At 40.8% G+C, this 26,639-nt stretch overlaps 1 protein-coding gene across 13 annotated transcripts in view; it reads right to left on the minus strand.

Annotated features, from left to right (window-relative positions):
• Positions 1-26,639, minus strand: part of MPPED2 (metallophosphoesterase domain containing 2) — a 173,109-nt gene that overhangs the window by 118,260 nt on the left and 28,210 nt on the right. For 8 of the 13 annotated variants that reach the window (XM_082476724.1, XM_082476736.1, XM_082476732.1 and 5 more), the window contains one exon: positions 6,324-6,505. The exons of the other annotated variants lie outside the window; for them this stretch is intronic. In XM_082476724.1, the coding sequence (XP_082332850.1) occupies positions 6,324-6,505 (182 nt within the window). The remainder of the gene's footprint in view (positions 1-6,323; positions 6,506-26,639) is intronic. 13 annotated transcript variants of the gene reach the window in all.

Genomic DNA, 26,639 nt, shown 5'->3' on the forward strand with positions numbered 1-26,639 from the left:
TCTCTATTTTGGTAAAAAGCACTCACGTATATGTATGTGTACGTGTGTATCAATAGAAAACATTCTGTATAGAATCACCCTATTCTATTCAACAGAAAGCATTCTTTAAAAATGTTAACAGTGGTATCTCTGACCATGGGTACTTTTGTTACCTTCTTTCACTTATCTCTATTTTCTAAGTTATCAGGAACGAACATTACATGCATTATAAGAATAAAATAAATAGCCCAGGCTGTGACAGCTTTTCCCAAAGACCAGCTCCAAAGCTTTGGGCCAATAGCAAGATCACTGGAAGAGGAACACATTCTCCCGGTATGATTATTCTGAAAGGGGCAAAATCAGTTTGTGTGTCTATGATCTGGGATGTTTGCTACAGTCACACTCTGTTATAACTGTGCCTAATACAGTGCTCCTACAAATACAAAGAACCCTTTTCTTGAGATTTTCCAAGGAAGCGTTTTCATTCTTTCTTTTAGACCTGGAGAAACTGAAACTCAGAGCTATTAAATGACAACTGAGACCCAAGAAAAGCCATAATTTTAATTTCATGGCATTGGTGCTGTGTTAAAAGGGATTTTGAGTGACGAGATTGTTGAACATCAACTTTCGGCTAAAAGAACAGGCCACCCAAGAAAGCTGTCTTTCTAATTATAATACAGGAAACAAAACAACCACCACAAACCCTTTTCAAGCATTTCTGCACAGTATATAGGAATCACTAACAATAGCTAACTGGATACATACTTTGAGGACAAAAAGGAAAAGGAAGGGCAGGGCAAGACATTTTATATGCAGTACAACATAATTTTAAAGTTATGGCCAAAAGTGCAGGCAGAAGAAAAGTCGTATCCTTTATGTTCATTCATTCACTCAGTGATTGAACAATCCTTTGTGTGCACTGACTATGTTCCAGGCCCTACTCAGAACTTGGGTGTACGAGGAGCACTCGTTAGGCAGGGGACAGACAAGGAAACAATGGCATAACAACCACGGGAAGGGCTGCACAGATGCCTGACCAATGTGTTAAGGGAAAAAGAACCAGTCATAAAGGATGAAGGAGTTCTCCTGGAGGAGAAGGTCATTCCAGGAAGTGGGAACAGGGTTTGCAACAGGAAAGCGGTGTGGAAGGGCATGTGCATTCGGGGGATGGGAAGAAAGTTGGTGTGAGTGTAACTGAAAGTTGGAAATATGAAGGTGGGTGTGCAATCAGATGATAAGATCTCCATTTGTGCAGCATTCATGGGCATATATGCATATTCAAGAAGAAGGTTACCACAAATATTCTAAAGATGAGAGGACAGGAGCCATGAAATCAAGTGATCAGTAAAGAACATCAAAGAGACACAGGAAGACCATAGGGGCAAAGCGAAGGAAGACCACACACGACCCACTGCCTCACAAAAGGTGCCTTCAGGCATTTCAGTGGTTTAGAATTTACTAGCAATAAAAACAATTACATTTTAACTGGCAATTAATCTATAGTTGGCAAGTTTATTTTTAAGCCTAGTCTGTGACTGAGATACTTTTTTGCCAAGATAAAAAAGAAAATGCCATAATGGTTGAGTACCTAGGATCCCAGTTCATCTCACCAAAGCCTATTCATTCATGACACCCCTGGAGCATATCTGAACTAACACATGAATGGGACTATAGCATTTAACTATCACCTTAAAAAGTATTTCTTGGGTTTCCCTGGTGGTGCAGTGGTTGAGAATCTGCCTGCCAATGCAGGGGACACGGGTTCGAGCCCTGGTCTGGGAGGATCCCACATGCTGCGGAGCAACTAGGCCCGTGAGCCACAACTACTGAGCCTGCGCGTCTGGAGCCTGTGCTCCGCAACAAGAGAGGCCGCGACAGTGAGAGGCCCGCGCACCGCGATGAAGAGTGGCCCCCGCTTGCCACAACTAGAGAAAGCCCTCGCACAGAAACAAAGACCCAACACAGCCAAAAATAAATAAATAAATTAATTATTTTTAAAAAAGTATTTCTTTAGCAAAGACCTATCTGTATCTCTTTCCCACAACTCTGACATATGAGAAATGACATAGACCCACCTTAGGCTCTGAGCCTATATATGTGTTAGTGTGCATGTTTAGAAAGGTAGTTATTAAAAAACCACCATTTTACTCAGGATATAGTCCCTCCAGCAGGGATCCCAAGCCCCAGACTGGGAATAGAGAAAGATAGGAGAACACACGTGGGAAGTAGAGTCTGATAGACCTAAGATCAAATCCTCAGGTCACCTCCTAGTCATGTGATCTTAGGTAAGTTCACTTCACCAAGGCTCAGTTTTCCTCCTAAGTAATCAAGAAGCTAATAGCTTACTCATAAGTCATAGAAGCTACTTCACAAGTTATTTTGAGGACTGCATTAAATGATACATGTAACGGAGGGGTGGGGGAAGAGGTACGGCGTCTAGCCCCTGCCACCCACAGATAATACAAGTCTCAGTCCCAACAAGACCATTAATTACCTGAGTGACCTTGAGTAATTCATATAATCTCTCTGGCCTCAGTTTCCCCTTCCATCAAATGAGGAGGTGGGACCTCCAAGTCTTCTTACAGTCCCAATGTTCTGTCCCACTAGTGTTAATTGTTAAGAGGGAGACCTGTCTTCAGCCTCTACTCTTATGCCTCTTTGGGCTCCCTCTTACACTCTAAATTCCTCTTAAATCTATGGCGCCAGTCCTTTCTAGTCTCTGCCTTTTGCATTCTATGCCGCTGGCTCTGTTGTCTCCCTCTACACTATCTGTTGAAAGTCCAGAGGCCAAGGGGTGTGTTAAGAATGGTACAAGCTTTATCACAGAGTATATTCCCACAGCAACCATGGGGTATATTATTATTATTACGCCCATTTTACAAATGAGAAAATCAAGGCTCAGGAGTTTAAGCAACTTATCAAAGGCAGGGAATTCAACACAGCCTCTTCCCAGATGCTCGTAATCATTACAGGCTGTATTACCTTTCCAACCTTTGGCTGTACCTAGTTTGGGTCCTATCATCTTATGACCCTGTGCCGCCTGCTTATCTCATAAACTACTTTGTATTAATAACTTCGTGTGTTCCTCCTGCCAGGTGGTGTATGTACAAATTAACCAGGGACTCATCATGTCTGAACCAACACAGAACTCGTGATGGGATTCTCAGCCCCTGCAGCTGGTAGGTCAGCGTGAGAGTCAAGATGGGCAGAGCTTAACTACATCTTTAAAATAACAGCACGTGGTCAAATAGCTACTCAACTTCCACATGAAGCTGCTGGAAGCTACCACATTTAATTCAAGCCTAAAATCTGCAAGCTTCCTAGCTGCCATAAACCCACTCATAACACTACGGAATGGGAAAGGGCTAATAACTTGGGGGTCAGACAACCCCAAGTTTACTCACTGAGTGAATCTGGATGGATTTCTTAGCCTCTCTGAGTTTCTTTTCTGCTAAATGATCTCAGGTAAGATAGCCCAGCTGAGCTCCAGGTTCCTCATCTGTAAAATGCGGATAACAACATTAGCAATCTTCAAAGGATATTCTAGGGATAGAAGGAGTGCCTAGCCTATAGCCGAAATAGATTAGCCTTTTGGGAAAGTAAGGGAGCCTGCGGGATGGTCGAGCTGTTACCAAGAATCAGGGTGGCCTAGACGGGAGAGATGGAAATCAGTTAGAGGTTCACTGGATCTCAGTGCCTGCCAAATCTGTGAGGAACCATTCTGGTGAGAGTTGAATGCCCTGTTATGGCAAAAGCCCTAGACTGATCTGACCCCTGACTCCACTCTCCTAGGCCACCTGGCAGCTGTTGCTGGAAGCACTCTTTTCAGTTGAGAGGTTCCCAACTGAGCCAGGTGGTAGAGTGTCATCACACACCATCTCTCACCCTTGGAGCACGCTGAGGTTGCTGGGGTAACTGAGCTACTCTGGGCTTTCCCTATGGGATTCCAAACTTCTCTATCCTTACCCCGCTGTGGGCTCCCTTCAGCCTCACATTCTGCCTCCCTTGCAGAGAGCTCTTCCTCCTGCCTCAGGAGATCAGAGGGGAAATGGGACGAGAAGGAACTGACCTTGCAATTGGACCTCAGCATTTTATTTCTTTACCTTTTTATTTCCTTAGTTATGGCACTTTTCCATCTATGGAGTACATTCCCTTATAAAATCTCCCTGTGTTTACTTCCATTCTACTACATAGTTCCTCCGACCTCCTCTTGTTTTTACCCTTTAAATACCTGTTGATGCTTCGTTCTCCACATTCCCCATTCAGTTATTAATGGCCCACAAAAACTTCCTAGCTGCAATCATTTACTGATTAATCTGCACAACAAACCAGAAAGACAGGTGGTATTAATCCTTCGCTCTACAGAGGGAAACCAAGGGGAAAAGCGAGGTTAACTCAGTCGCCCAAGGTCAGTGGCTAAACAAGATTATAACCAGGATCTATCCTGTCTTTTATTTCTGTAAACGCTTCCCACAGGGTTACTCCTTTACAAATCAACATTGTCAGTGCAGCGAGATCATTTCTGCGTTGAGATTCAGTTGTCACAGAACAGTTTAAAACTGTCAAAATTCAACCCCAAATAATTTTGTCTGCTAATAGTTCATAAATACAAGTTGCTAAAATGAAGAGATAATAGTACTTGAAAGCAAATTTGACAGATGCAAAAGAGGAGTGAGAAGATCTAGATTATAGGCCCAGCTCTACCACAAGGAGACTCTGAGAAAGTCATTTAATTTCTCTGTATCTGAGTCATTTGTAAAAATGAGATTATGCCGAATGATATTTAAGATATCTTGCTGTTTTAAGTGAGATGACTGAATACCTACTGAAACAGCACAAAATATAAATCTCCAATATCCAATGTTGCCAAGATCGTGGTAAAATTGGTGTATTCAGTACACAGCTACAATCCCCTTGGAAAGCAAGATGCCAATGTACAGCAAGAATCATAAACAATTTCATATCCTTTGACTTAGTAATTTAACTCATACAGTATTTGACCCTAAGAAATAAGTCAATAGAAGCAAAAAAGACGTATACAAATGAAAACGCACATTTCAGTGCTAGCTTCGGAGGAAAAATTGTTATCAATTTAAATGTTCATTTTTTAGAGGGATGTCTTATTAAATAAAAATACAGAACAATAGAAATGTCATACTGCTATCAAAAAGGATAAATATGGAAGTTATGCAAAATCAATTAAAATCTTACCAATACTATCAAATGAAAACAGACAAAAGTAAAAGAGCAGATATGTACTCTGATGTCAACTTTATAAAAGGTGGATAGATGTGCAAGGTCACAGGAAAACTCAAAATAGTTATGTTATAGTTAGGCTCATTGTTTTTAAAATATTTTAACTGTTTTTAATGAATATTGTTTTCCATTAACATATATTTTATCACTTAATTATTTAAAAATGTCTCAAACCCTGCTTTAGTTTTATGGAAAAATGAATTTTCAAGTTTCTGCTTAAATCTCCCGAGTAATTTTTGTTGGCTGACACATCATTCATGACATTATTCTTGAGGAGTGATTTTTACTCTTTAGTCTGTAATTCTTCACTGTCTTCGGAGATTCTAAAATCTCAGAACCCTTACACTCCTTTCCCTCGTCTAAGAGGATTCCTAAAAAATCTGTCATCTAATCTCGCTATGAATAACCCCATGACTGCCTTGTAATGCTAATATTTGGCAACTGCCTGACCCAGGAGTCAACATTTTTCCCATAACCCCGACCCATGGGTGCCTCTACAGAAACCACAAAGTTGCTATTACCCTTTCCACAGAGTGGAGGGTGGTTTCGTATTCCAAATTTTTGGAGCTTTACAGCAGGACATCTTATCTTTTCAGGGGTCTTAGGACACCCTTCTGGTTCACTTGGGAAAGCTGCCCCCAAGCAGCCCTGTGCTAGGACCCTCCCTTTATATAAGGGCTTTTACATCCTCCTTCATTCCTTAGAAATGGTCTCTTACTAGTAGGTCTTCACTCATAATATCTGGGAAAGATTGCAGAGCCAATGAGTTAAAAATATGATTCTGCGTCTCATGTGTGCCAGTGAATGCCCTCATTAAAGCAGAATGAGTGAGATGAGATTGGTTTCAAAGCTTTCCATCCCTTTGCCCCAGAGCCACCAAGGCCAGGCACTGAAAGGATGCACAGTAAAATTAAATATCTAAAAATTCATCTTTAATTAACAGAATTGGATTAAAGCTAGACACCACCGCATTTCATACGAGAAATGGCTGAGCTGGCTTCCAAGTGCTCTAATTCAATTAGGACGCAGTGAGTGACACTCGGACGGGAAAGGTTAATTGGGGGCGCCAGAACGCAATCATTCCTTACCTAACCAGTCATTAAACTTCTTAACCTCTGAGGGCAGTCCCAGCTCGGTGAAATCGCCTGTGTGGAGAAGGATGTCCCCATAAGGCATCTGGATACCATCTGTTCTGGAGTGTGTGTCTGAGATGCAGACAAACCGCGTGTGGCCCGCTGGTTTTGGAGTGTCATATGGGATGGGGTCGACCCTAAAGTAGACATAACAGATCCCATAACAGTTAAACATATTAGAACCCTCGTAATTGTCATCGCACATACATATTGACTGTTATCCGTGAACACACCCAGACAAACCGATGCAAAGACAGAAGGGCCCATTGTAACAAGGAACACTTCTGGGTGCAAAGGAGACAGCATCTCCCGTCTACAAACCCACTGGGCAAATTCAAAAAGTCTTACTTACCTGGTAGGAAAATTAAAAGGCCAGACTATCTTACATGTAGAGTCAGAAATAACTCAGGAAACTGAGAGAGTGATTAATGGTGAAGTTTAGGGATATTGAACCCAACTGGGGAAGTAAAATGACGCTCCTTTCTCTCTCATCATGCTCCAATTGATCCCACTACTCATTAGGAAATGGATAACTAATTTATTCTTCCTTAAACATGCATAACTTAAGCAATGAACTAATTTATGAAGAACATTCTGCACATGCTTTGCCAACTGAGATGTGAAGAGACATAGTACTTATATTTAATTTCCTTTCTAGAACCATTCAACCCCTTTTATCTTCTTGTTTTCGCAGGGAGATTCACAAATCAAATTGTGGGGACGGAAGGTGATGCCGAAGTAACAGGGCTTTTTAAATAAAACACTGGATGTTCCAACAACTCTGTCTAGCTCCTTCTTTACCACCATGAATTATCTGCGGTCCCAGTTACACCTTAGGTTACTTGGAATGCTCAAATGCCTTGGGCAAAGATTCTATTCAGTACAAATAGCAAACCTTTTAATGGGTGTGTATAGATCTACATATGCATTAATACATGTACAGTTTTAGAGACCTAAGCACTGTGAAATTACCACTAGGGCACAAGAATCAAAAGGCAAAATGATCCACCCGAAGCAAAGAAAGTGAAACAGAACATTCTCATTTAATTGAGTGTAACAAAGTGTGCTAAATAAACTTGGTAAAGAAATGCAAATCTGACTCTTCAAGCATACAGTTTTAATTATTTAAGGGGTTTATAGCAGAGTTAAGGGTGCTTTAACTATATTAACTCTACACTGACAGCTTCCTGTAATTTCTCTGCAGGAAGGTACACTTACTTTGGATTATGGGTGAAAAGAAGTAGTTACCAATGCAACGAAAAGGTCACAAGAGAAGCAAATACACAATGTGGAGATGAGAGTGTAAAACGTTAAATAAGGAACAATATTTCATATCACCGCCCCACCCTGGGTCATTAAAATGCAGCAGAGAACACAGGGAAAGCTCAACACAAGACTCCCTGTACATGTTGCCTCTAAAGGCTTTGTTTAATTTTTTGTTCCTTTTTCCACTTTTTAAAAAAGAAACAATCTGTTTTAACAATGGCAATTTTTGTGAAGGAAATAAAGACATCAGTATGCAACCTGGATAGTCCTGCATTTCTTTAATGGTTAACCTTTTAATTTTATTTTATCTTTGTCAGAGAAGAAGGAAAGTAAGGAAGAAGAAAGGAGAGCTGGAAGAAGACAGAAAGGACGGAGGACTGTGAACCGGTGAATGCAGTGAGTCTCACTGGGAACCCAAAAAGAAAGTTTAACTTCTGCAAAAAAAAAAAAAAAAAAAAGGATTTTTCCTGTAAAGGTTAGAAATTAACAATGCTGTTATCATGGAGAAAATTCACTAATCCACTGAGATCTCATGAGTAACCTGGAAACCCTCCTGATTATATCCAATGTTGATTTTTTAAAATATATATAAGGACTTCCCTGGTGGTCCAGTGGCTAAGAGTCCACACTCCCAATGCAGGGGGCCCAGGTTCGAACCCTGGTCAGGGAACTAGATCCCACGTGCCGCAACTAAGAGTTCACATGCCACAACTAAAAGACCCGCATGCCTCAACTAAAGATCCCACATGCGGCAATGAAGATCCCGCGTACCGCAACTAAGACCCGGCACAGCCAAATAAATAAATAAAACTAAATAAATATTAAAAATAAAATATGTATAAAAATGTTTGTCTGCCTTTCCATTACTGAGACTCTATTATACTCGGTCTCTGTGATGCTAATTGTATCAGTTGATGTTGCCTATCTTCTAAAAGTAGTTTTCCCAGAGAATGAAGGACTGTTCCCTGCCACAGCAGACTGTGTCACCCTCTGAAAGTGATACGTAATAGTCTATTCTTATACCTAAAGTTAAGATACTCGCTAGAATGGGACTGTGCACATTTATACTGAAACTACCAACATCTGAATGAAAATTCATCAACCACTGGACTTTATATGAATAAATTCAATATTTATATATCTTTATTTTCCAGTTCAGTTCTCATCCTGATGGTAAAGTATAGACAACCCTGTTTCTTTCCTTCCACAACTCAGCTAAGCTATGGGCACAACGACTGCATAAAAATCCTTTAGGAGTCCATCTGAATTTATCAGAGGGACATCAGAGTCATCATTTTGAATTTATAAAGCAGAAAGGAGCACAGATATATGCTATGAACCTCTTCAGTTTAGAGAAGTGAATCATCATGTGGTACATGATATGTTTTTTAGCTCTCTGCTGGGCGATCACTTTCTATGACTACTGAAACACCAGTCAATTTTTGAGTGGCTTCAACATCCTTCCCCACCTTCCTGCCTCCTCCAGAGAAACACTCAAATGTCCAACATCATTAACAGTGAAATAAAGGCCAAGGGATTAAAAAAAAAAAAAAAAGAGGGGAGAGGAAGAAGGAAGAAAAATGTGTCTTGTCAGCTTTCAGCTGAAATAAAACAATGAGTCAGAGGGACACAGGAGGGCTGAGAGGGCCCACGCATAAACACCACCAACCTGATGTCATCAAAGAGAAACAATTAGTAGATGTCGGGGAGAGATATGGACGGTTGACTCAAGGTACAAGATTGGGGAACTGGGGGATATAAAGATGCAAATGCAGAATTTACAGACATCCCCTGACCCAGAGACACTGATGTTCTTTGTTACGCACAGGACTAAGTCCAGGAAGACAAGATGGTGCAGCCTGTCAGAGCCACACTGAATAACATGACAAATATCACCCGGGGGGTCATAGGAAGGAAGGCATTTCCACCCAAAGACATTCGGAGCTGAAAATAAGATATCTAGTAGAGTAGGCAAGTTGCCATGGATATAATGAAAGTTGAGACAACCCTAGGGAAACGACTATTTCCAAATTGGGCATTAGGTAAATGCCTTGAAAAAGGCAAGACAGCCTAACATTTTCCTGTGAAAGCAAGTTTAAGGGAGACCCTGACTGCTATGGGAAGATCTCTACCTGTTCACATTGTGGTAAGACCCTCCGCTGCATTTTCCTTCTTAGTTAACAACCTCACCGCGTACTGCTTATGCTGCTGACTTCTCACATGACCTAACATTTCCCCTAGGGAATCATGTCAAATATCCTAGCAAGTGAGTCTCTTACCAAGGCAATCTAACCCCCAGAGCTAGATTCAAATAGCAGACTGAGATTTGCACGTACATCTGAGTACACCCAGGGGAAAACAAGATGACATGGGAAGATGAGAAGAAAACACAGCATCATAAAATCCCAGAGCTGGACAAAACCTTAGGGAGCATCGGGTTCAATTCTGCATATGAAGCTTGAATCTCCTCTATCCCTTCCCTGCCTAGCTGACATAAATTTTCTCTCCAGCGTTTCCTGAGAAGGGGAGCTCCTGAGTCCCCTCTCCTCCCCCAGGGCAGCCCATTCTGGTTACTGATAGCTCTACTTGCTAGAAAGTTTCCGATCCAGAAACTCTGAGAAAGCTGAGCATGGTCCAAAGTGACTTGGCCTGGAGCCTGAAGACTGAGTAACAATTTGGCCGAGTTATTTGTTTCAGGCAAGTTATTTCATTCTTTTAGCCTCAATTTTCTCCTCATCTGTAAAATGGGAATAATAACGCCTAGTCTATTATATTACTATAAGGATATAAATTGTCAGGCACTAGATTGGCACACAGCACATGCTCTGAAAGTAAAGATGCAGAATGACGTAAGGGTGGGGCATGTTTGGCTATAAAGCCAGACAATCTGGCTCAGAATCCCACTCCACATTCATTAACAGTGTGATACCAAGCAATGTGCTTAATTCCTGTGCCTTGGTTTCCTTACCAATAAAATGAGTATACAAATAGTACCTGCCATGAGGTACTCATAGGACTGCCATGAGGATGAAAAAGAATAATGTACAAATAGTGTACTCAAGAATAATGTACTTAGTGCCTGACACACAGCAGACAATAAATGCTAGGGTTTTTGTTTTGTTTTTTTTAATTCAGTGGTAATATTTTTACTACTATTAGTAGTAGTAGTTAGTTTCTCTGACCTCCATCTCTCCTTCTGTTACAAGGAGATAATAACAGCTACCACACAACTTGGTGAAATTAAAGGCGATCACACAAACAACAGCCAGCACAGCACTGGGCACATAATCCACAGTCAATAAAAACATTCATTTCCTTCCTGTCACTTCCTTCTTAATCCTAGTTCTGCACTCTGAAATAGCAAAGAAGAATTCAGTCCCTTTTCCGTTTGACAGTTCTTCAAATATTTAAGGACATGTATTACAATCCCCTGAAATCTTCCCTAACCTAGTTGAGCGGCCACATTTTCTTCAAGTTTTCCTTGCGTGATAGGATGTCAAGCACCCCCAGAATCCTAGTGATCTCCTGAATACAATCCGATTGGTCAGAACCCCTCCATCTATAGTGTCAGAATTCATGGGCCACGTGGATTCCTGGGCCAGTGAGCTGTTTATCCGAGACAAATGCTAGTACAGGCGATGGAGAACCAACAGAGCTGGACGCCCTGAAGGACTTTCCTAGGGGAGGCCTGAGTTAACATCTTAAATGGTTTTCCAATTAAGTCTCCAGGTTTTGTGCCAAGCCTCAAATCTTGTTCTTAAAGCTTGATTGTCAAATGTTTATATATCCCATGGCCTATTCAAACAAATAAAACATTCTCATTTATTCCATCTTGACCCATTAGAGTTTTTTACCCACAAAAAACTAATATGATAATATTATTGCTTCCACTATGGAATCCTCTTCTGGCCATATTTGATATTTTTTCCAATAACAAATGTACACAGTGTTGCAAGTCCTATTGACAGATCTTCAGAAAAGCTGTAATCATGTGGTTGGTTATGACATGGATTTCTTCTTTAGGCCAAGAGTGCAGTAAAAGCCTTATGTACACAATTAGCTTATAATTCAGCGTCCGGATAGACCATAACCCTTACAAAATATTTTAACAGGATTTCTATGCATTTATCATCCCCCATTCCACTTGAAAACCCCAATGTTGTGCTTATGCATTCCACTGACTTTAAAAAGGTTTCGAATGTGACATTAAAGCTTTCATTTTCACCCTGAAAGTTCAGATGGTGTGAGAGTTAAAATTAGGTTTGTGATGTTACACCATCCGCCCTAGACATAAGAATTCAGTCCCTTCTCCACTTGACTGTTTGATAAAGATATGCAAAACCTGCCAGCAAAACAATGAATAAATAAATACCAGGCTTAAGTTAGTACAGTGACAGAATTTTTAGTTTGGAAGGGCTTCAGAGATGATCTAATCCTGTGTTTCTCTTCTTTGAATATCCTCTTCACAGTTTTTGCCTTTCTGTGTATACTATTACTTAATTTTTGTTAAGCGTCTAACAGCTTTTACACAATTTTTTTTTAGTTTTGCCCTAAACAGTATCATCTATGAAGTCATGACGTGGATACACGTTGTATTTTTCAATGACACATTAAAAGAAATACGTAAGTATTAACATTTTTTCAGGTTTGTCCACTCTAAAGAACTAGAACTCAAGTTTTCTAACTTCCAATTCACTTCTCTTTCTACCAACTTAATTTTGGAACCGAAAAATGTATCTGCACTTGGAGAAAAAGATGATAAAAATTATAAAATGACAGCAAATCAACCACCTAAACTCTTGTAGCCATTAATATCTAGAGAGACTGCTCAAAAGTATTTGAATTCATTGTCGAAACTATCCAAGTTTTAGGGCTCCATACACTGACACCCTCAATTTTTACGTACATTATCCAGTTGAATGGAGTCTCTTAAAACTTCAAAAACTGCACGTTAGGGTTCATAGGGAAAATAAGCAATATAAAATTTGATTTTTAGAATATTGGTAAAGATAAAGAGTGTTCCTCATGCTCAGAGATGTCAGGTCAGACTGATTGTGAATGTTTCCAAATACAGGTGTCGTTAGAGGGGCTACTTTAGTCGAGAGACAAGCCTCATTAAAAAGAGCTCTGGTTGTGGTGTCCAGGGCCTTCCTGCACCCCAACTACATTGGTCGTCAATTAGCTATGTGACCCTGGGCAAGTCACTTTCCCTCCTATAGCCTCTGTTCTTCAAGTATGAAAAGAGGGGCAGGACCAAATGATGTCCAGATGACTAGCTGCTTCGTTCCTACACCACTAGGAACCTGTGCAAGACCTCAGAAACAAGTCAGTCTTGCAAGCAGCTTAAAACATGTTCTTTCTCTTTGCAATTTTACTTTCTGGTCTCCAGACAATGCAAAGGTGAACGCAGTCGGGACCCATCCAAATATAATCAGTATTAGCCAGACTTTACATATAAAGAGAAGTGAAACTGCAATTTAGGACCATAGATGGAGCTCCCAAGTATTTCCAGTGTAAAAGAGAACAGAGAAGCCAGAATCCCAGTTACCACAATAAAACAAAAATTAAAGGATGTGGGATTTAAATAGTTCCTTCAGAAATGGGGCTGTTCTTGTTTTTCTACAACTCTGAGCTGGTAAAACTCTCCCAGTTTAGCCATCATGCCCCAGAACAGTAACGGTGCTGAAACACAGTAAGGAAGCATAACAGAACCAGATGCATAAATATACTCACATTCGTGCCGAGGGCACTGCTTTCCTTTAACTGCTGAACTGCTGTATCAGCACTGTTCTGCTACCAACTAATTAGAGCTAACAAAGCCCACTGCACGGAGTGTGTCTCGTGTCTCGTCTATTTTTTCCTAGTACAAAAGTACAGCGCTGACATTCAATGAATATTAAGTGGTAACAATTTAATTCTTCGCGCACTGCACGCGATAGGAATTCCTGGTCCTTCTGTTGGTCCCACTGGAGGGCTTTTGGTGCCCGTCAGGCCAGCTACTGTAGGAGCCACTGAAGTCTCTCAGATGGCATATGGTTGGGTCATAAGTATCCCACTGGAAATGTGTTGTCTGGGGTTAAATGTTTCCTATTCTTTTAACCTAACAACCAGGTTAATCAGCTTACACTTCTGGATACTGGCTTTGCATTTGAAAAAGAAAAGGCACGTGACACTGTACTGAAGGTCTGTCACTCTACACAGTCAGTCAGTAAGGTAGTCAGTCAGGAACGATTTCTTAAGCATCTACCTACGTGCCAGGTGCCATGGCAAGTTCTAGGAAGACAAAGAAGCAACAAGGGTGTTTCCTTTAAGGATTCTGCAGTTGATCTGTCAGTTCATGACAGGCACACCTCAGAGAGATTGTGGGTTCGATTCCAGACCACCACAATAAAGCGAATATCACAAGAATTTTTTTGGTTTCCCCGTGCATATACAAGTTATGTTTACACTATACTTTAGTCTATAAAGTGTGCAATAGCATTATATCTATTTTAAAAAACCCAACAATGTACATGCTTTAATTTAAAAAAATTTGTATTGCTAAAAAATGCTATCATCTGAGCTTCAGTGAGTTGTAATCTTTTTGCTTGGTGGAGGGTCTTGCCTTGATGCTGATGGCTGTTGACTGATCAGGAGAGTGGCTGCTGAAGGCTGGGGTGGCTGTGGCAATTTCTTAAAATAAGACAACAATGAAGTTTGTCGCATCTACTGATTCTTCCTTTCACAAATAATTTCTCTGTAGTATGCAATGCTGTTTGATAGCATTTTATCCACAGTAAAACTTCTTTCAAAACTGGAGTCAGTCCTCTCAAACACTGCCACTGTTTTCATCAGCTAAGTTTATATAATATTCTAAATCCTCTGTTGTCATTTCAACAGCCTTTACAGCATGTTCACCACGAGTAGATTCCATCTCAATAAACCATTTTCTTTGCTCATCCATAAGAAGCAACTCTTCATCCATTAAAGTTATATCATGAAATTGCAGCAATTCAGTCACATCTTCAGGATCCACTTCTAATTCTAGTTCTCTTGGTATTTCCTCATATGCAGTTACTTCCTCCACTGAAGTCTTGAACCTCTCAAAGTCATCCATGAAGGCTGGAATCAACTTCTTCTAAACTCTTGTTACTGTTAATATTTTTACCTCTTCTCGTGAAACACAAGTGTTCTTAATGGCATCTAGAACAGTGAATCCTTTCCAGAAGGTTTTCAATTTACTTTGCCCAAATCCATGACAGGAATCACTATCTGTGGCAGCTACAGCCATACAAAATGTATTTCTTACAATGACTCCTTGATCCACAAACTTGAATGGATGCTGTGTTAGCAGGCATGAAAACAACATGAATCTCGTCGGGCATTTCCATCAGAGCTCTTGGCTGACCAGGTGCATTGTCAATGAGCAGTCATATTCTGAAAAGAATGTTTTGTTTTGTTTTGTTTCTGAGCAGTAGGGCTCAACACTGGGCTTAAAATATTCAGTAAACCATGTTATAAACATAGGTGCTGTCATCCAAGCTTTGTTGTTCTATTTATAGAGCACAGGGAGAGTAGATTTAGTATAATTCTTAAGGGCCCTAGGATTTTGGGAATGCTAAAGGAACACTGGCTACAACTCAAAGTCACCACTTGCATTAGCCCCCACCAAGAGAGTCAGCCTGTCCTCTGAAGGTTGAAGTCAGGCATTGACTTCTCCTCTCTAGCTATGGAAACCCTAGATGGCGTTTCTTCCAATATAAGGCTGTTTCACCTACATTGAAACTCTGTTGTTTAGTGCAGCCACCTTCATTAATTATCTCAGCTAGATCTTCTGGATAACTTGTGGCAGTTTCGCATCAGCACTTGCTGCTTCACCTTGCACCTTTGTGTTATAGAGACATCTTTCCTTAGGCTTCACGAACCAACCTCTGCTAGCTCCAAACTTTTCTTCTGTGACTTCCTTACCTCTCTCAGCCATCACAGAATTAAAGAGGGTTAGGGCCTTGTTCTGGATTAGGCTTTCGCTTAAAGGAATGTTGTGGCTGGTTGGATCTTCTATCCAGACCACTCAGCAATAAGGCTGTTACACTTTCTTATCATTCATGTATTCAGTGGAATAGCACTTTTAAATTCTTTCAAGAACTTTTCCTTTGCATTCACAACTTGGCTAAGTGTTTGGTGCAAGAGGCCTAGCTTTCAGCCTATCTTGATTTTCGACATGCCTTCCTCACTAAACTTAATCACTCCTAGCTTTTTATTTGAAGTGAGAGACGTGCGACTCTTCCTTTCACTTGAACACTCAGAGGCCATTGCAGGGTTACTAAGTGTTGTAATTTCAATACTGTTGTGTCTCAGGGAATAAGGAGACCAGAGGAGGAGAGAAAGGGGGAATGGCTGGTTGGTGGAGCAGTCAGGATACACAAAACATTTATCGATTAAGTTCCTCGTCTTATACGGGGCATGGTTTGTGGCGCGCCATAACAATTACAATAGTTACAACAAAGATCGCTGATCACAGATCACCACGACAAGTATAATAATAATGAAAAAGTTTGAAACATTGTAAGAATTACCAAAATCTGACACAGAGACACAAAGTCACCAAATGCTGCTGGAAAATTGGTGCCGATAGACTTGCTCAACGCAGGGTTGCCACAAACCACCAATTTGTAAAAAACACAGTATCTGCAAAGCGCAATGAAGTGAAGCACAATAAAACTAGGTAGGTATGCCTGTCTTCAACAAATGTTTATTGGCCTGCCTGATTCCTGCTCAGTCATTTAGTTATTTCACAGGCATTTGTTAAGCGCCTTCTCTGAACCACAGATTGTGCTAAGTGCTGGGGAGACAGCTAAAGCCAAGTCCCAGATGGTCTCTGCGATATGTAAACAGGTGATTTATGAAACAATTTGCAAAGTACTATAATCAAGGATGTGCATGGTACTGCGGGGTAAAGGAGAAAATGCCTGGCATTGCTTGAGGGCTAGGAAGGACAGGGGACATTACAGTGGGCATGGAATACAAGGTAGAGTGTCAATTTCAAATGCCTGGGACAAAGGACCTTAGGCTCAGAAAGAAGAGGCATGAGAGTGGCCTAAAACTGGAATTTGAATTGGGATTTAAACAAGCACAGGACTTGGAAAGTCAGGCAGAAAAGAAGGGCTGTCCAAGGAACAGTGGGCACTGCGTGGAAACACTGAGCTTACTCAGGGACCTGTGAGTAAAGAGGCATGGCCAGAGCAGAGTCGCTGTGTCAATGAGCAGTGGGAGGTTTGAAAGGCTGGTGGCATTGGGGATCACACCACAGAGAGCCAGACTGTGGGACCTGAACCAGTCCTGGAGGCTGTGGAAAACTTCCTCCTCCTTCACTCATTGAAAGGTGCAAGGGGCCACAAAGAAAGCTGGCTTTAGGAAAACTGATGTGGCCCCTGCAGGATGTGAGGGTGATGGGGATGGGGGTGGAGGGGGGCATTAAAGGAAAGGAGGCTGAATTGAAATTAACTGTAAAAATCTACGCATATGATGATAAAGCCAAGCCCAGTGAAAACAGAAAGGAGAGGATATGAAGGAAAGGCAATAGAAACCTGATGATATTACAAACAGAAACTACCATGAGTATACTGTAAACGAGGACTGGAGAAGTAGTCAAAAATGAACTACAACATCCTACATGATTACAGCTCCTGTAGCTTCATCCTGTCTCCATTTTTTATCACTAATCTGATGCTACAGACTGAGTGTCTGTGTCCTGCCCTAAAGTTCATATGTTGAAGCCCTAATACAATAGTATTTGGAGGTGGAGCCTTTGGGAGGTAACTAGGTCAAGAGGGTGGAACCCTCATGAATGGAATTAGTGGCCTTATAAAAAGAGACACAAGAAAGATGACCTTGACAGAGCAAGAAGGCAGCCATCTACAAGCCAGGAAGGGGGCTCTCACCAGGAACTAAATTGGCTGGCACCTTGATCGTGGGCTTCCCAGCCTCTGGAATCATAAGAAATAAATGTTTGTTGTTTAAGCCACCCAGTCTATAGTATTTGTGATACCAGCTGACTAAGACATCTGGATACTGACACAGAATTTTTTGGCTGAAAATAACGATGGTAATGATGAGGAGCAACAGCTACAGTTTTCACTTCAAAGCCAGGTACTATGTGATGATGCCCTTCATCTGGACAGTGTTCATTTAATCCCTACAGCAGGTAGGCCCTGTCTTTCTCCCATTTTACAAACGAGGAACCTGAGACTCAGATTAAGCAAAGGCACAAGGCCAGCAGGTGGCTCTGCCCCAAGCTGACGGCTCAGTGTCTGCTCTGTCATCCGCCAGCTTTACAACCTCCTCTTACACAACACAACACACAGAGATAAAAGAGCAGGTTCTGTCCTAAAATGGGGCACACAGTTTTTTTAATTAATAATTAATCATTACAATTACAACCTCAAGAACAAAATATGGGTCATTTTTGAACACTGGATCCACCTGAAAACATGTCTTCAACTGGCTCAGTCCAGTAGAAAGAATGTTAAGAGACATAAAAAAACACAACCATTCACTTTTTAAATGTTGGGGGGATATTCATGAGAAGATGTTGGATCTAACTGATAAAAAGGGGGTTTTTCTTGTATTAAAACTCTGCCAAAGGAAACCAAATTCTATTGTCTTCTTCTACTTTCCACCTCATCAAAGCCAAGTTTTCCAAGTCTTAATGTCTCACAAGTAGCTGTTAATGGAATTCATTATTTAGTTAATTGCACTTATCAGAAGTGCAGGTAACTTCATATTTGCATGGCTAATGGGCCTTCTTTAAAGTGTGTAGCCAGATGTTGGGTTTTAATGGTCCTTAATGTTTTTTCCAACTTTGGGTTGAGTTTATTGACTTACTTTCAAAATATCAGTTGTCCCTAAGGCAGAAAGACCATTTTTAGCTACATATGGGACATCATGTAAGTCTATTTCAAGACAACTGCTTATTTGTAAGGCAACTTAACATGATGCCAACATCTAAAGACCTTTCAAAACTAATCCAATACAATCATTTTCAGACTCAATATATGTTACTCTGGAGACTGATTCGTGACAATGAGAGAATGTTTTTACCTTACATCTTTATCTTCTGCTGAAATAGCTAGTCTACTATTCAACCATAGAAATTACATAGTTCCCACACAATGGTAGAATCAATAGAGGACTACTTCCCTCTCTGGCAGTGAGTACTTACTACCTTGGTAGAGTATTTCACAGTTAACATTTCCCCATGGTTATCTCAGGGTTGGTGTATCCAAGGTACAGACCTGGTGGGTAACTTGCCCATGATCACCCAGCTAGTACGTGGTAGAGAAAACATTAAAATCTAGGTCTGACTGCATATCCAGTAGTCGATTTACTTTGAATAATAACAAAGGGAAATGCCCTCTCCCATGTTACAACTTCAGATTAGCACTGGCCAACCTCTGCCCAGGTTTCCCTGTTGAGTGACATTGGCAAGGTCTACCAATAGGTATGACTAGCAATTAGTCCTTCACCCCAAGCTTCTGAATTAGCCATTTTAATCATTTAGTCCAGGGTCAGCAAGCTGTAGCCCAAAGGCAAAATCCAGCCCAGTGCATGTTTTTAGAAAGAAAGTTTTACTGGAACACAATTATATTATTTGTTTAAATATTATTATGGCTGCTTTTGAGCTACAACAGCAGAGTTTCACAGTTGTGACAGATGCCATATGGCCTGCAAAGCCTAAAATATTTACTATCTGGACCTTAACAGGAAAGTCTGTCCACTCCTGATTTTGTCACTCAACATTTATTAAGCAACAACTACATGACACTTTATTACTAATAATAATACCTGAAATTTAGTAGTATCTACTATGTGCCAGGGGCTTTTCCTGTATTGTTACATTTAATCCCCTCGAGATCTTTCTCTGCACGATGCATGTGTGTGTGCATGCACACACCTGCCAAGCATGTGAACTTTTTTGTATTCCTTCCAAATTTTATTCAAGGTCACACAAGTAAGCTTGGTACTTTGGATTCAGAGCTTATCTAAACCATGAGCTTCTGCCCTTTGCTATGTAATACTGTTTCTCAAAGGTATAGGGAAAAATTTAAGACTGGAGTGAGCATCCTTTTCATGGAATGATAAAGTCTCTAGGCATTATATGATCCCACAGGGATATAGGCCTTAGTCTGTGGGCTATTATACAACTTTGTAACTTGTAGATAAGTGAAGGCAATGCAAATAATTCTTATCTACAGATGCAAATAAATTCTGTCCAGTGGAGGTTCAATTGACTCCCTCTCCAGTTTTGCATCCATTTGTGAATTTGTTTCAACATTCTTTTATTCCATATAAATTTGTGGTCCTCCTATAAATCTGTTATAACAAATTTCTTGGTTCCCTTGTTTATTAATGAGGTATATAAATTTTTTAACAAGTATTCATTTTATATCTGTGTGAGAGTCAGAATTTTTAAGAATTATTCTTTTACAAGGGTTGTCATTTTTACCATCTTGAACCTCACATTTTTGCTTGGGAGGGCATACATACCAAACTGTAATTGATGTGACCATAAAGCACATATATCTATGTAGGTCCGGGAGTCATTTATGTCACTTAGAGAATCAACAAGGCATGGGTTTAGGCCATGGCTCTGTCTCTGCCTAGCTTTGAGACCCTGGACAAGTTACTAAATTTCTCAAAGCCTCAGGTGTCTCATCTGTAAGCTGGGGATAATAACAGTAGTTGCCTCATAAAGTTGACACGAAGATTAAATGACAGTTGCTTATAAAGGGACTGGTGCATATTAAGTGCTCATTAAGCGTTAGCCATCATTATTGAGAGTGTTCCAAGAAAAGGATTGATGGAAGGAATTAGTTCTATTTGGGGATGGGGAGGGCTTCACGAAGTGGGTATATTTTATCTGCGTCTTGAAGGGGCAGTAGGAGCTCACCAAGCAGAGAGCTACGGTAATGTCATTCAACATAAAAGGAACACTATATTAAAAAAGAGAGAGAGAGAGGTAAGAAGGTGAGGAAGTGAGTCAGAGGGCCGAATTTACAGGAAGGTAATTCCCCGGTAGACACTGCATTTCTAAGGTGACCTCAACTTTCCTAAAATTGTTAAAGCTTGTACCTCTCTACTTCACAGTGGTGTAAGGATTGCTAAGTCAAGTCGGAATGCATTATCCAGTTTCCAATTTTCACAAAATCTGGACAACGCATCATCATGACTACAGTTATGACTACTCCCCCAGTCCAGGTACCCATCGGGAACAAGTAATTATTTTATTCCAAACTTTATAAAAACAACAAAAGGTACTAGCCAAGACTGACTGAGCCCAAAGTACAGGCCACATTTTATAGAGGCCAAACTTTATACAATGTACTTTTAACAGTTAGCTTACATTCAGTGCAAACACACACACACACACACACAAAGATCTCCTAAACACCCAAGGAGATAACACACAAATCCAATTACACCCTAGTCCTTATCCTGGCCAGATCCAATTTCTTCCAGTGCCTGGTTATATGTCATTTCTACATTCTTTTATTGGTCTCATGATAGTTCACATATAAAATTACCCTGTTCTATTTCAAATCACTGACTTTCCTGGATACTTTGGATAGGGAATAAACTTCAGCTAATTCTCAGGTCTGTGTCAACATTTGCAAAAGTTTACGAGAAAGTCTTCCTTCACCTTGTTTGCGTAATACTGTCTGCTCCTTTTCACGCCTGCATATACCCATTCAAATGCTAAGCTGTAGAGGGCGGTTATCTGAGGTGTGCATTCCGCAAAACTGCCTATTGTAGTGCCCTACCGGTCTGCTAAGACTCAGGCATGTCAGCTATCTCTTTCTGCTACAGCAATGATGGATAAGATGAAAAGGAAGTTAGGCCACTTTAGTTTTCTGGAAAGAAGATAACTTCCTCAAAAAGCCTTCGGCTTTTAAAAAAAAGAAGGAAAAAAAAACCTTACAGGTACTGCCTGTGCCCTATGAGATACCATCCCACCCCCAATCTCTGGAGGTTCTGCTGTGTGATTGTTTCAAGCTCTCTTCCTCATGAAGAGGTTACCATGTGATCACTGCCGTCCATAAAGGCTGAAGTGAGTGTACTTAGCTAAAGGGCATTGCAATAATTTTTCTCTTCCACGTGAGAAAGTTAGCCTTGCAAATTCTCTGGCTCACTGCCTGTTTTTAAATCATCTTTTAGGGAGGGGTGGCCAAGGGGGCATGCTAAGTTCCAACCAGTCCCCTTCTCACTCCCATATCAATTGCTCTTGAAAATAACAACAATAACAATAATAATAATTAAAAGATGGTAGTCGCAATCAAGCCTTCAGATTTGCTTTCCAGGCAGTGCTAAAGACTTGATATTTTAATAGGCAATGCCTCCAAATGCCCGTTGTAGGAAAGCAGTCTTGGCTGACAGATTAAACTTGATTAAGGTTGGAGCTGGCACTGTTCTGTACAGACGTGATTCCTGTTGGAATCTAGGGTGAGTGGTAGCCTGAGAAAGTCACTGAGAGCATTTATAACCCCCAACTACAAAGCAGTTTCTGATTCCAAAGAAATTACTGTGTCTTTCCCACCCATGTTGTAGCATGTCACCATACTGGGAAACACGGTAAGAATCATGAACCCATCTCAATAAGGGCAGCGGGACAGGAAATATAATTTCTCTTTGTCCTGTAGCCAACATTTAAGAGTCAGGACAAACAAAGAGTAATTAAAATGTTTGCTACAGGACCTGCGGCCGGGCAGGGATTTGAGAATAGCCAGGAATTTTGATGTGAGTTTGCCAAAGCAAAACTTCTCTGAGTGTGGCTGGCAATTTAGCACACAGATAATTTTTATAAATTGGTCTGAGGGGGTATGGACCAGCTTGCACATATCTACACTGGATGCTTCCACAGCTTGCCAGGGTGAAGAAATGGGCTGTTTTGTTCTTTTTCTCACTCTCAAGTGAAAGAGTAAACCTTGGCCAGGTCTGTCAGGGAGTTCCCTAATAACCAAAGGCACAACCCTCACTGGGGAAAATATGCAATAAGGCTTCGCACAATGTCCAGTTCGGGGCTGGCTTTTTCTTGATAAGAGGTCACAAGGCAGGCGAATCTGTGAATAATGCTGCTGGGTTTCTGGATTAAAGCTTTTTTTCACAGGAGACTGAGTATAACTCACTCGTTCTCTGCAAACTGAACTCCTGTGGGAAGTTCCAGTTGCAACCTAAACTCAAGTCAACTACTTTGCCCCTTCTGATCTGCTTACTGTTCCCTTCATCTTTAACTTGTATGTTGGTACAACCCTTCACACTTTTTCAAAAAGCTGCTTCATGTATAATCTGATTTCATCCTCACCTTGTAGGTAAAACAGACAGTGTTATTATTGCCACTGGGGCCTAAGATCCAGACGGGTTGAGTGACTTGCTCACGACCAACGTTAGCAGCAGAACTGGCTCCAGGTTCCATGCTTCCCAACTCCCAGTAACAAAATAAATGGTTCCCATCAGTGAGTGCCAGGCACTGGGCACTGGGCCTGAATTTTATGAATATTACTTCCTCTATTCCTTGCAAGAACCCTATAAGGTGGGTATTATTAATCCCATTTTACAAATAAGAAATACTGGGTTAAAGAGGTTAAATGACCTCCCCAAGGTCAGAGATGCCATAAATGGTGAAGCCTCAATTACAAGAGGTGTCTGTCCAACTCCTGGCTTATTCACTATTACACTGCCTCCCAGTCCAGTACTTTTTTTCTATACAAATCCAATGTTAAATTGAAGAAATACAAGTTTTCTCTAGATCTGAAGATTTCAAATATTAGGTATAACTTTTCAACACCTAATAAGCTTCTGAAATTCGAGTTTTGTCCACTTGGTATTGTCCAACAGAAAATACCCTGAAAACCATAAAGTGCTGTCTGTCATCAGGTGTTCTGTTCTGTAATATCATTCACATCCATCTCTTAGTTCATTTAAAAAGAAAAACAGGTAGTTGAATATAAATTCCTGCATGAAATTTACTAGAATCCCTCATAATACTTTATGAGTATAATAAGTTCTCGAGACAAACAGCATGGATCCAAATCCCAAATATAAAAACGGACAATCTCTGGAACGTGGGCAAGTTATTGAATCTCATACTTCAGTTTTCCCACATTTACATTAGGGGTAAAAATACCTCATAGAGCTGTTGTGAGGAAATAATGAGAACGCACTGAGTACGGTGTGAAGGACCAATAATGATCATAATTAGTATTGTTTTGTCATTATTTCTGTCTCTACAGAAATTTCTCAGGATAGCCCTAATTTCACTAGGATGACAAAACCCAATAGTCTGCTTAATGAATTATTCCAACTTTCTCTTCTATATGGATAATAAAGCAGCCTGCACCCTAACTGCGAAAGAACACACCATTTTGTGACTCATAATTCAACCCTATCTCTTAAAATTATTATTCACCTAATACTATTAAAATTGCCAAGTCTTCTAGGTCATCTCAATACTTGTGTCAAATAGGTGTTATTTTACACAAAGTGATGTGTTAATTCAGTCAAATAAGAGTCACCTGAGAAACCAGAATCACAAAGGACAAGCAAATTTCCCTGATCCAGAAAGGCAAGTTTCCCCCAAATATGAGAAATTATTATTCTGCTGTTATAAAAGCCTTTATCCTCCTAACTGGAAAATATATGCTTACTAAAGTCACAAATAACTAACATCAACAAAATTAAGAATATGTGTATACAAAGCAAAGAAAGATGAACCCAGCTTCATCTACCTAAGAATTGCTACTGGTAACATTTTGGCCTCTTTCCATTTCATCTTTTTACTATGCATTTTTAAAACATAATTGGGATCATTCTGCATTCAAGATGTTATATTCGGGGATTTCTGGGTTCCACTTAAATCATTATAACATCAGCATTTTCAGTGTTACTGCAGACTCTTTATAAACGTTTTCACTGGCTGCAGGATATTTCATGGGTTAGTTTTGTCATAATTTTCTTAGCCGTTTCCCGTTGCTGAACTCCCCCTAAAGGCTTTTAAGCTGTCAAGCCCAGACAAGATTTCTAGACACACAGCCCTAACACTGGGGCTGCCTGTGCTCATGAACTGGGCCATTTGGGGCACTAGCTATATAACTTCTCGCCATAAGTGAGAAACACCATGAGTCCTACTCTTCAAATGCCAACAGACCAGGAGTTCAGTGATGTGTGAACCCCAAATGCCAATAGTTCCGGGAAAAAAATGACAGCAACTCCTCTAAGATACATAAAATCATGTTCTGGACAGTCCTGGCCACCCACGGCGAGCCCAGGGACAAGCACAAACACCGCCCACCTGTGCGTTGCCTGCTCCAATGCAAACACAGGGCACATATGCATCTCCTTTCCTCTTCTTCCCCTACACAGTTTATTTCCAAAAATCACTGTTCCATCACCACTCAACACCATTTGCCACCAACTGCACCATCAAACCTACTTTATAAAGTAAACTACCACGTTCCTTATACTGTCTTTCAGAAAAAAAAAAAAAGAGAGACGCAGAAAGCCAAGGCTTATGTAGTAAAAAAACAATGTAGATCTTGCTTAGAGTCACATAATGTAACACTGAAGTCAGAAAACACAAACATCAGGGCTCACTCACTACCTCCATGCTCGCCCACGACCATCATCTTAAGATCCAAAATTCAGTGCCGTGCCTTTCAAATTTGGGAAGGATGGAGTGGTCTCAAGAGACAACTTGTGAGTTACATTTGCATTTCCTACAGTTAAAAAACAAACCAACACATATTTTTGTCTGAAGCATTTAAAGGTTAAGCAAAGAGAAGACAGCATTTCTTTCTGTAGATTTCTAGGCACTGCAGCTGGAATTTTGAAAATCTTCATTGTTCCTGTTAAAAACAAGATCGAGACACAGGAAAGAAAGTACTTCAAGTTGAGAGTCAGGGTGGTCTCGTGAAAAAGAATGGGCTTTGTAATAAGAAGAGCTGGGTTTCAATCCTGATTCAAGCCTCATGAAGGAAGGATCCGTAGCCACTTTAAAGGGTTCTTTGAGTGTTAAATATGGTATCTACAACTCCAAGGACCATCTCTGGCACAGGTCTGTCTTACATTGTAAGGATTTCAGTATTACTGACAAGAAAAGCCTATACAGCAAGGAGGAAGCTGTCAGGTAGATTACACTGACCATTTTATGACCATAAATAATCAGAAACATAAGCCAAAGACCTAGAGATTAAGAAATTGAGGACTACTGCTCCTTTTTTTTAACCTTATGAGGCAAACTAAGAACTAGAGAGAAAAAGCACACCCTTCTCAAACTTCTTGGCTTGTCTTGGGGCACCTTAACTAACATAGGGTCCTCCAGGCATTTTGTGAATTTCCCAACAAATGCACAGCAAGGTTCCCTGTCCCCAGGCCAGTTCTCTCCCCAGAGCTATGGCAGCTGCATGCCCACCACTCAGCTCAGTCCCAGGCCAGGCTTCTGGGCTGACCCTGACCAACCCTGACCATAGATGGCATCCAGAAAATCCTAATCCATTCCTCAAGCAACTCAGGGACAAGCCACTTTGGCATCTCCCTCTGCTTTGCTTTCCACTTCAGTTCTAGGAAATGGGCTTCTCCTCCTTCCTGCCATAAGCCTTTATAACCTACAATTCCAGGGAATGCAATCCATTTGCCCTCACTCTGTTCCTTTAAGGCTGGGTTCCTATTTTAAAATTTCTTCTCCCAAACTCAAGAATACCCACTAGAGATTTGCCACCTGCTGCCACACCTTTGGGCGGGAAGATCCCCCACTTCTGCCTTCCCTTAAGCCTGGTCTCCCTTACATTAGTGCACTAGTATACGCTCCTCACAGCCACAGGCCCTCTCGTCCCTTCTAGACCTGCAGCTCACACCAACCCCAACACAGAGTCTCCAGGACTCCACAGCAATGCTGGACTGAACGATCTGGCCTCCTCCACCATCCTCCTCGATGCCATTGTGTACGACAGCAGAATTATCATCACCTATTTAACT

Source organism: Balaenoptera physalus (genome assembly GCF_965194825.1).
Source record: "Balaenoptera physalus genome assembly, chromosome: 10".
NCBI lineage: Eukaryota > Metazoa > Chordata > Mammalia > Artiodactyla > Balaenopteridae > Balaenoptera > Balaenoptera physalus.